The sequence below is a fragment of the Equus asinus genome, chromosome 10, assembly GCF_041296235.1.
Source record: "Equus asinus isolate D_3611 breed Donkey chromosome 10, EquAss-T2T_v2, whole genome shotgun sequence".
In the NCBI taxonomy this organism is placed as follows: Eukaryota; Metazoa; Chordata; class Mammalia; order Perissodactyla; family Equidae; genus Equus; species Equus asinus.
Window position 1 is genome coordinate 37,650,023 of NC_091799.1, and position 10,851 is coordinate 37,660,873.

Below are 10,851 nucleotides of genomic sequence, written 5' to 3' on the forward strand. Positions count from 1 at the left end.
TTGAAAAGGACAATTAGGGAGCTGTGTGAAAGGTGAGGTGAAGGGAGATCTAGAGGGGGGGAGGGGGGAGGGGGGAGGGAGGGGGGAGGGAGGGGGGAGGGAGAGACTAACCAGGTGATGCTAGATTTGCTCGAGACTAAAGACAATGGTGGCAGAGGTTGTGGGGGGTTTGTCTTAGCCAGGACAGTGGCTGGTGAGGATGGAAAGAATGGGTAGATGTGCTTAGTAGACTTAGGAAATTCTTTCTAAAAAGAAAAAAAAGAACAATTTCTTTTCTTAAATAATTTATTTTCAATAAATTAATAGTTAAATAGCAAATCATAATCAATGGTTAAAAACACATCAACAAATAAACTCTTTGGTTGATACATCTAATCACATTCTACAAGGCAAAATAATTCAATTTCCATAAAATGCATATGAAGAAGATTACTGAACGCTATCGAAAAGAAATCAGCATAATAATAAGGTGCTTGTCCATTTTCAATCCTAAAACACTTAGTGACTGAACAGGGCTGTAGAAAGGCTGGAGACAGAGTCAGGAGGTCAGGCACTGTGTCCTGGGTTTCCACTAATTTCCATGTGACCTCTGGAAAGTCGCTCCAAAACCCTCTGGAACTGTTTTCTCCTCTGTAAAATGAGGAGTAGAATTAGCCACTCTAATGATCTGTATAAATCAATGGACTTGTTTATATCTGGTTTCCAGAGGTTTCCAGTGGTGTCCACAGCAGACCAAACCCTTTTTTTCAAGTAACAGAGTAGCATAGATATATAATCTCTGTAAACTTTTCTGTTGGGTTCAAGTGATCCATAAAGAGACATAACATCAGGGAACTACAATGTGTCTGAGCCATAAATTCTTCCTGCTGCAACCCCCAAGCCCTCACGATAGACACCAAGGAGGAGAGTAGAGTGATTTTTGAACTGGCCTCCAGTCTCATGGATACCTCACCAAGGTTTTGGTCGACATGTACCTATAATTCCTTTCAACCGTCACTTTAACCTAACACAACTTGGTATACCACAATCCAAGCTTGCAAAAGAAATAATTTAAGAGGTGAATTACATAAAGTAATATTTTAAATGTCTAGTCATTTATCAGAGGAATTTCCTGCAGGGCTTCTTTAAATAATTATCCCTCTCGTATAGTGCAATGATAACTCAATCTCCTCCTGACCTTTCAGGATCCCTCCCTTACATTTCAGTGGAAAGGCCCTCTGCACACACACACGGCCCCAACAGCAGAAAAGTGTACTCATTCTGAGAAGAGCAACGAAATCCTGCATTCAGGCAGAGAGGTCCTCTGTGCCTTCCTTGGCAACACATCAAAATGAAGCGAATATAAAAATACCATCAAAGTGTTATTTTGATCTAATGCCAGATGAGAGAGTAAGTAGGGTTGCTCAACTGAGAACTATCATCAAAGCTTTGAGATGTATTATCACCTGGTAGTTTGGGAACAAACTTAAGTGCACAAAAGCTCATGAAGAAGAGATGTACACTGGGGGGATTCCCTGGTCTCTGAGCTTATGTGTTTCCCTGGACTATTCTGGGTCTGTAGGGAAGTTTACTGAATGCAATTTAAAGAAAGACCTAGAAGGAAAATATATTGCTCTCGATAAACACGTTGTGTTACAGGCATGAATGCTGTATAGAATTGAACGACATTATGACCTTGCCATTTTGGGGGAATGAGATTTTGAGGTGTTGAGGGAGCCTCATCCAGCTTTCTTCTGATCCCCAAAGCAAAGAGGCTCATTTCAACTTTTCATAGGTCAAATATCTTTTCTAGAGTGGCAGGAAATGTAAATTCCTCTATCTTGTATGCAGTGGAAATCCATACTCTCAAATCCACCAATTTCCTACCTGTGGTTCAGAAGGTTTTAAAACCAAGGTACCGTCAAGAACTTTGGGGAAATAAAATGTCCCAGGGACAATCAAATGGCATTATTTGTATTCTAGGCTCAACTATGGGATGCATCTTTGAATCCACGTATCATCAGACTGGCACATGGCCGTGAGTTCTGCCAGATCCACGCTCTTTCATTAACTTGTGGGGACCACCCCCCTAGCAAAAGATGGAGCTAATGCTCCATAGCAGGGAAGACAAATCACAAATTCATTAATTCATTCGAGTCTGGTATTACATTCCTATTGTCTACTCTAAATCTTGCTTAAACTAAGGTCTCTGTTAAATGAATCATTAAATAGTAATGTTTGGATTTTCATAATTATGTTTGAATTTTATACATCTTAAATCAGCAGAAACTCAGACTGAATTAAAAGTTTTAATACGTCACGTGAAATTAAGGGGTCAGATAAGCTATTTTAGCTGTTTTTCATAAGAAAACTATAAACTCTAATTGATAAATTATAAAGTCCTTTCCTCTCACAGATATAACCCACCTGTTGGCTTTAGAGATAACATATATACATATAAGTGGCTCAGTGCAAGTAACACCTCAGATTTCCACAGAGATGGGGATGCAGAGCTCTTCCACATTGTATCTCCTGTGTTCCTGTAATCCTCGCGTCAAGAGGGGTTCTTTCCCACAGATTTTCCCACAAGTCTCCAGGCTGTTTTCTGCCTCTTTCCATTCATCAAGCTTAAGATTTATTTTGTTCATCCTTGATCAAATGTGCCTCCTTCTGAGGGAAGCATCTTTGACTCATCCATCTGAGGTTCATTATGAGAAAACTTTCTTATAACTGAAAACATACTGAACACAACAGTGGTTTAAAAACCTATTTTTAACCTATGATTTTTTTTTCAAACATCTTAAGCAGATCCCGGATAAATAAAACAGACAGACAGGCTGCTCTGCCCAAAGCCCCAGGGGTGGCAGACTCCCAAGTCACATTCTTCACGGCCTCCTTTCGGCTCTCTGCTGCTGACCATGAGCCACCTCCTGGGAAGCTTAAATTCATCCCTCACAAATTATTCACCAAGCTGACTCTGGAACATGCAAAGGGCTGTCGACAGCCAGTGACTTCTGAACAAGTGCTGCCCAGGGCGGTGACAGCCAGAGCCACACTACGGAATGTGGTGGCTTGGGCCAGGTAAAGGAACCTGGTAGTCACTGAGAAGCGTCCTGTCTGGCAGGTGGGGTCCTTGGTGGAAGAGTCCCAGAATGTTTCCCTGAGCGGCCACGGCCGTTGGCTGCAGGCTTTGCTCTCGCAAGACCTTGACCAAGAAGTTGATATACCTCATCGCCAGGCGAAGTGTTTCATTTTTGCTCAGCTTTTTGTCTGGAGGGTGAGTGGGGATGAGCTTCCTCAACTTGGCAAAGGCACTGTTGACATTCTGCTGTCTGCACCGCTCCCTGGTGTTTGTGAAGATCTTCCTGGTCATGTCTGAGTTCCTGGGATGGGAAAGAGAAAGGGCCCTGAGGGCCAAGACCTTGTAAGAGGCCTGGTGGATACCACAGGTCCTGCCAAGAACTTGAGATGTCAGATCTTCTCCACCCAGATGTTAGAAAATTCATTTCCTCATTTTCGGGTTTTTTTGCATCTTCCTTTTGGTAAGGGAAGAAAATGTGGCAGAAGAAAGGGCTGGGCAGGAACACCACCTTTCAGCTGTTTTTCTCCCAGTTTTGATTGAAGCCTCCAGTTGCAAGGCTGTTTATCCCAGCACCCCCATTCTTTTATAACCAATTCTTCCTAATTGTTCAGACGATTGAGTACATGTGTGAACAAAACATGTATTTAGCAGGAGGGAGTTGAATATGGATTCTCAAAGGAAAAAAAGCTGTGGTCCTAGGTCTCGTTAGGAAGATAACACTTGGACTGAAGAAGAGAGAGCGCAGCCCTCCTCTGCACTGTCAGACCTCACCTGGAGGGCTGGCCCCCCGTGCACGAGCTGAAACATCCAGACCGGACCACATTTACAGGAGGACAGAGTGACGCAGAGTCTTGAAACCCTGTTGTATGAAGAACAGAAGTGAGTGTTTAGTGTGACAAAAGAAGAAAAGACAAGGGGCAGGGGGGGTGATGATCTGGCAGGGGTGCTGGAGGTTTTCAGGCGTCCCTGACTGGGTGACCTTGCCAACCCTGAGAGGTGATCATCATCATCTATTGCCAAGTCTCATCGCACCATTTGTAACTCTTGGAGGCGTGGGTCCCTTTGTCAGGCGGCTTGGATTAACACACATTACTGGAACAGTTCACGATGCATCAGCAGAGAAGCCAAAGCCCAGTGCCCGACAGTTTGGGGCTCTTGGCTCACCCCCGCCTGCTCTAGCCTCAGCTCCCCCGCACAGTGGGCCCCATCCTGTTCCCCCAAAAGAGTCAAAGAGTAGTAAATATTCCTGACGGCATCCGTTTGCACATGCCATTCTCTGTTCCTTGAATTCCCTCCTCACTCTCTCGAGACTTGCCTATTTCTACACATTCTTTGAAAGGCAGCTCAAAGCCTCCTTTTCTATGAAACCTTCCAGCCATTCCAGTGCCCCCCCTGCCCTCCCCTCAGTGAACCCCTGCAGCCCTTGGTGGGAGACAAAGGCTGTTGGGAGGATTAAATAAGTTCATGTTTGTAAATAAGTTATAACAGTGCCTGACACTTAGTAATTGCTATAATAGTGTTAATAAATATAACAAAATAATAAATATATTTATAAATAAAAACGTGTGGGGTGTTGACTATCCCTCGGGGGTGATATCTTGTTTTTCTATAACCGAGCCTGCTACAATCTCTTGGTTCTTGGTGCCTCTGTTCTTTTATTTTAACCCGTAATGTAGACCTACTCTGCGCCAGGCCCTGTGCTATGAGCTGGGATTGTGGACATGGTTGGGTGAGAACCTTGTTGGATGGTCTGGTGGAGGAGGCAGCACATACATAAGTACTTAAAAAATCACAGCACAGGGTCCGGCAGGGTGGCATAGTGGTTAACTTTGCAAGCTGTGCTTCAGTGGCCTGGGATTCATGGGTTCGGATCCCAGGCATGAACCTACACACTGCTCATCAAGCCATGCTGTGGCAGCATCCCACATACAAGACAGAGGAAGATGGGCAACAGACGTTAGCTCAGGACCAATCCTCCTCACGAAAAATAAATAAATAAGTAAAATCACAGCACAAAGTCCCACATGCTGAGGGCCAAATCCAGATCAACAACTGATGACTAGAGAAAGGTGTAAAAGAATTATGCCAAGACCAAAATGACTAGGTCAATAACATTGAACTTTTCCCTAAATTCTACCTCCCTTTTATTTTTACTTGGGTTTCTATAAGGATGTGAACTTGTGGGTAAACACCCCACATATCTGGAATAAGTTATATAAACCATCATGCGGGTTGCCAGGAACTCTTTAGGGACCCCTCAAAATGCCAGCTTCCTTCCACGCCTGTCGTTTATGTGAACAGCCCACACTGCAGGATGAGCTGGGGGGTTAAGCATTGGCATGTATGGTAGGAAAGAGTGGGCCCATTTTATTTGAAATTAATCTAAAGAAGTGATTCGTTGAGGCTCTGGGGGGTAACTGTGAAAAAGCGGTCCTTTGCTAATTTAAAACACGTGGAACTTCTGCTGCTCAACTTTTCTTCTCTTCCGGTGGCTCTCAACTTGAGCTGCTCATTGGAATCACCCGGGCTGCACCCCAGGCCAATTAAATGAAAATCTCTGAGGGCATCGGTATTTTTAGATTCCTCAGGCAGATCGGCTGGATCCTCCAGGAAGCAGACGCTGAGCTGGAGTTGGGGGTTAATGCCTATGACAGATAAAAAGGGAAGAACGAACGGGACGAAGAACACCTGCAGAGGGCAACGCACAGCTGGCACCTGGGAAAGGAAGGCAGGAAGGAAGCAGGACCGCCCCGAAGATTCCTTTGGGCAGAAACAGCCAGATCCAGTGCCCTGCCTTTCTCACTCGTCGCCTGGGCGCCCGGGAAGACCGGGGGCGAGGAAGGCGCGGCCCTGAGGGCTGGGGGCGCTGAGCTCCTGCCGCCGAGCCGCAAGCTCCCTCTTGCAGGGACCTCCCGGCGCGCCTCCCTGTGACCTCAGAGGGCGGTCGCGAGGAGCACCAGCGCGCTACTCTCCAAACGGGAAGGCTCCACCCTCAGCAAAACCGTGTTTAAGAAGGAGGCGGGACCCTGCCGTCCTGGAGGAAGGGGCAGGAGTACACAGAATAGGGGAGGGGCCACCCTTGCCCTCGGGTGGTGTGTGTTCTCTTCACAGCACCAAACACGAACCAGCCAGGAGCTGCTGCATAAGTCGCCTCACCCACCCGAGCCTCAGTTCTCAGCTGTACTCAGGTGTGATGATACCGTTCCCGCCTCACAGGGTGGTTGTCCAGAGTAAATGAAGTGCTGCATGGGAAAGCATTCTGTGAACTAGAAAGTCAGGAAGATGGGAGCAAACAGCACTTTGTGCCAGGCACTGTTTTCGTGAATTAACTCCGCCTAGATGTGTCTGTAAGTGGTGCTGGTTGCAGTGACAATATTGTAGATATTGCTGGGATCCGCCTCGGGACGCCAACATGCTCCAGGAGTCATTTCCCTCTACAGTGTATTGGTATCTCTGCGATTCTGTGGGAATCAAACGATGATCCCAGTTAACTGGAACAGCCCCTCTTACCACCACTGACTGTATGGAAGTTCGCCAAAAGTGGAGGCATCTGTGTGGTGGTTAAGAGCACAGCCTCCAGAGCCAGAACCCTGGCTTGGCTTTTGGCTCTATTCCTCCTAGCTGTGTGACTTTGAGCAATCTACGTAACCTCTCTGTGCATCAAAAGCCTCATAAGTAAAGGGTGACTCAGGCTACTACCTGCGAGGACACATAAAACGATACACATAAAGCACCTCAGCACAGCGTCTGGTGCACACTACATGCTCAATAAATGTCAAATGATTACAATTATTATCTCCACAAATAAAATAGAGGAAAGTAAATGTTCACTGTCATTTATAATTTTTTTTCTGATGAAGAAGCTACAGTGCCGTAGAAAGGTCCAAGCTTTATTCATGTGTGAGTCTGTTTCACCCTCTAGGGGGCTGTGGACAGATACGTGTGTACAGACAGAAGAAACATCTGGAAGCATTCAGGCCAAGCTGCGGACAGTGGTTCCTTGAGGGAGGCAGTGGGTTGGGGAAGAGAGAAAAAGGAGATGTATGTGTTTTATTCAATATACTTTGGTATTGTTTTACATTTTTATAACAAAGTATTCATATATTATTTGCTTCATAATAGAAATTAAGAAAGTTTACGGGTTTAGTGTAGAAAGACCTGGCTTTGAATCTCAGCTCCCAATTTCCTAGTTATATGATTCTGGGAAAATCCATGAACTTCTTTAAGCCTCAGTTTTCTTCTCTGAAAAATGGATATAAAGCCATCTCCATGCTTCTTGTGAGGATTAAATGAAACACTATATAAAGTATTTTAACATATAAATGAGACACTATGTCACCAGCACATGGGTGCTTAATAAATACAAGGGTCCTCTTGCCCATACAGACGAGAAGTATTATTATCCCAAGAATAGCATTTTTCAGTCGTCTGTATGCTCCCAGGACATTTCTCCGTCCCAGTTCTCATTGCCTTTCCTGCTTCTGTCTGAGCTGGAGAGGCCAGAGCTGCGGTAAGTGCAGCCCAAGTTCACTGTCGGGCTTCAGCCTTCCTCCAGCGGTCACGGAGCTCCACCTCCTCTCTGTGTGGAGACACTCCTAGTGGGACCCATGATCCAGTTACAATCATATGCTCTCCAAGCTTTGGTACCAACACTTCCTGATGCTATGTGCCAGATACTCTGCTGGCTTCCAGATACTGAGGAGCCCGCTGCCTTGTGACATGGAGAGGGAAGAACAGGGGCTGTAGGAGCAGAGAAATAGCACCTAACCCAGCAGTCTAGAGGGCTTCCAGACAGAACGTGGATCCCTCCAAACCGAGGGGGTGCGCCAAGGCCTCTCTGCTCTGAAATGCCATGGTGCCCTGCCTATGGCCTTGTATGGAACTTAAGTCATTTCTAAACAACCTGGCCTTCAGATGTACCATGAATCTATGAGTGTTGTCAGGACTGTGCCCGACTATACCTAAAATATGAAAGTTTGAACCTAAATCAAGGGAATTTTAAGATAGAAAACTATCCAGTTTTGCTGATACTGGGGCTGGCTGCTTGGCAGCCAGGACTGTGGAAGCAAAGTTACATTTAAGCTTCTCTTGTCACAAGAGGGTTTAGCTCACTCACTAAGTCAACTCCAGTCCCATGGGGGGTCTTTTTCAAGCTGGGAAGAAAAAGATTAGGCAGGATAAACTAACTGGTGTGCTCTTCTAAGAGGGCTCGAGCCTATTGTGCTAGGAGCAGACAGAGGAAATGAGAGAATAGAAGATGGGCTTCTGAAGGTGCCCTGCTGTCCTGGGAGGTGCTTTATAATTCCTTGTTGATTTATCTCAAGTGTGTTTCTCTCTTCTCCACAGGGGGAACAGAAATCAGGGATTAACAAGCTGGAAAAACTCAAAGGAGAGGTCACTGGAAAATTACTAAGGTGCTTATTAAATCAAAGGAAGACTGCATTTATGTTCTTCCGGTTTCGAGGACTGATTGCTGCTAATCTTGATTTCAGAGTAACTCAAGAGCTTAAAAAATACGCCAGATGCCACAGAATCAGAGAACACCTGACAGATGTCGAAACGGGTGAAGCGCTTTGCCCAGGTCACCCCCCCAGCTTGGGTGTTTATGCATCTATGTCACCACTGACTCCTGCTGGGTCAGGGTTCATGCCCTTGTCTGTGCCATGGACCCTTCTGGCAATCTGGGGAAGCCTAGCGACGGATTCCATCTCAGAACGATGATTTCAAATACATGAAGTAAAAAGCTTTAGTTCCCTTCTCAGAATAGTGATTTTAAATGCATGAATTAAAATACATAGACACATGAAATAACCAATTCTACTTGAGTTATTAAAATAATTTAAAAATACAAAACAGTAATACGTGCTTCATTTTTAACATATTAAACAATTAAATTTATTACCATAATTTCTAAGTAGTGATATGTAAATTGTTTTTTCAAAAGATCTGCAAGATCTGTAACATGAGATGAAGGTACCTACGATTTCTATTGATCACAAAGTCACCAGTACTGCTAAGACCACTGTAGTTTATTACCCACATTCACAAATAAAGGAAATGCTAAATTTAGATTAAAGGTTGGTGGAGATAAAGATGTAATTTTTTTCCAGTCCAAATATATAGAACCCCTGAATTCTATCTACACACCCCTGGATGGCTATGTCAGGGACCCCAGGTTAAGAATGCCTGTGCAGGAGGAATGTCACGGTAAACAGAACAGGAATATAGGTGTGCACAAACTTCTATTTATATCGTTACCACTGAAGGTAATAGGTTAGCAGAGGAAAGAATGACAATTAAGCCCCTAGAGAAGGTGACCAATGCCCCCAGTAGGAGCTGCTGCTTTTTCGTGGGGGTGGTTCCAGGACACAGAGCCAAGGTCAACCAGCAAGGATGCCCACAGGTTCAGGGCTAACATTCCCCCCCGGGGCCTGGCCCAGGCATTCAGACTCATAGACTCTTTTTTCCTAAGACTTACGTTTCTCTTCCTGGCATTCGGTCCCGTGTATGGTCTTTTCTTTCATCTTTCTCTTGAAAGTGAGTGAAAACACTCTCCAGAAAAAGGGAGGTGCTTCCTACAGCTGGGTTAGGGAAAGGCACCTGACCTCAAACACAGGGCACAGCTTTGCCTTTTGAAATTATTATACAAGTAACACATGCTCATTTAAGGGGAAAAAATTAAGCAGTACACAAGTGCATAAAGTAAAAACTAAAAGGCTATCTGTCTACCTAGTCAATCTTATTCCCCAGCAGTAGCCAATTTGGTGTGAATATGTATAATATTTATATATCCTTCGTATCTTATATCCTTTAAAAATCAGAATACATACTATTACGCTAGTTACTTTTCTCATTAGACAACTGTGCTTGATGATGATGTTCTAAATAAGGACATTTACTTGAATGCCAGTCTTCAGGTGGCACCCCGCGCGCCCGCCGGGAGAGCCGCCTGTTCCAGGATGCGCTCAACACGCGCGCCTCCTGCACAGCCCGCACACCCCGTTGCCCTGCCCGCCTCACCTCCCGGCTTGTCCCTGTTGCCCTCGATATCCTTTGCTCCCCGGCCTGCAGTGCCCTGCCTTATTGACTAAGTAGTTCAGGAAAGCATCACTTGCTAAAGTGTCGCACCTGCCAGATGTCCGGGAGTCGCTCACTGCGACGCAGGAGCCACCTAAAGGGCCCTCGGAGATGCTCCGGAGAGTCCCCGGCACCGCGGATCAAGGCGCAGCGGCCCCGCCATCACGCGCTAGGGGACCGGCCCCCGCCCCTGCCCCGCGGAAAGCCCCCGGGGCTTCTCACCGAGTCGCCTTGGTGGCTGCTACCAAGTCCCCGCCACACCCCTGCTCACCAGGGCGGGTGCGGCTTGGATTCAGGGGGCCGCGCGGAGACCCTGGCCCTTGAGCCCGAGCCCGGCCCCGGGGCGCCCACGTCCCCCCGAGGCGACGCACCTCCTCACCCAGAGCCGGAGCCCGCGCCGTCGTGGTCGCCGTCGCCGGCCGTGTGCGCCCTCCCCTGGACGCCGCCGCCGCCGCCTTTATAGGACCCCGCCCTTTGTTAGCTGGGCCCAGGGGGCCTCTTCCCGCCCTGGACCCCCGCCCGGCCCTGCCCACTCCCCGCGCCCCGCCTCCCTGAGCCCTGGAAAGGGGCCGGGAGGAAGGAGAACCGCGCTGTGTGTCAGGTGCGGGGCCGAGGGGTCCTGCCCCCCATCGGCCTGCGGCCAGAGGCCGGCTCGGGGCTCACCGACCCTCTTCTCCAGCGTCGACGAACCGCGCAAAGTCCGGGCCTCGTTC

At 47.0% G+C, this 10,851-nt stretch overlaps 1 protein-coding gene across 3 annotated transcripts; it reads right to left on the reverse strand.

Annotated features, from left to right (window-relative positions):
* Positions 1–293: 293 nt before the first annotated feature.
* On the reverse strand, positions 294–10,643 carry TAL2 (TAL bHLH transcription factor 2). Of its 3 annotated transcripts, none has more exons than XM_070519926.1 (2): positions 10,510–10,643; positions 294–3,920 (listed from the first exon to the last, which is right to left on the reverse strand). In XM_070519926.1, the coding sequence occupies exon 2, from the start codon at positions 3,350–3,352 to the stop codon at positions 3,035–3,037; it is 318 nt and encodes a 105-aa protein (XP_070376027.1). In that variant the 5' UTR covers positions 3,353–3,920; positions 10,510–10,643; the 3' UTR covers positions 294–3,034. The 3 variants fall into 3 exon arrangements, with proteins under 3 accessions (XP_070376027.1, XP_070376029.1, XP_070376028.1); XM_070519928.1 differs by having other exon boundaries at positions 10,518–10,599; XM_070519927.1 differs by having other exon boundaries at positions 10,410–10,527.
* Positions 10,644–10,851: the final 208 nt, after the last annotated feature.

Excerpts from the sequence above, each read along its gene's own strand:
- TAL2 (XM_070519926.1), bottom strand. The coding sequence starts at position 3,352 with ATGACCAGGAAGATCTTCACAAACACCAGGGAGCGGTGCAGACAGCAG.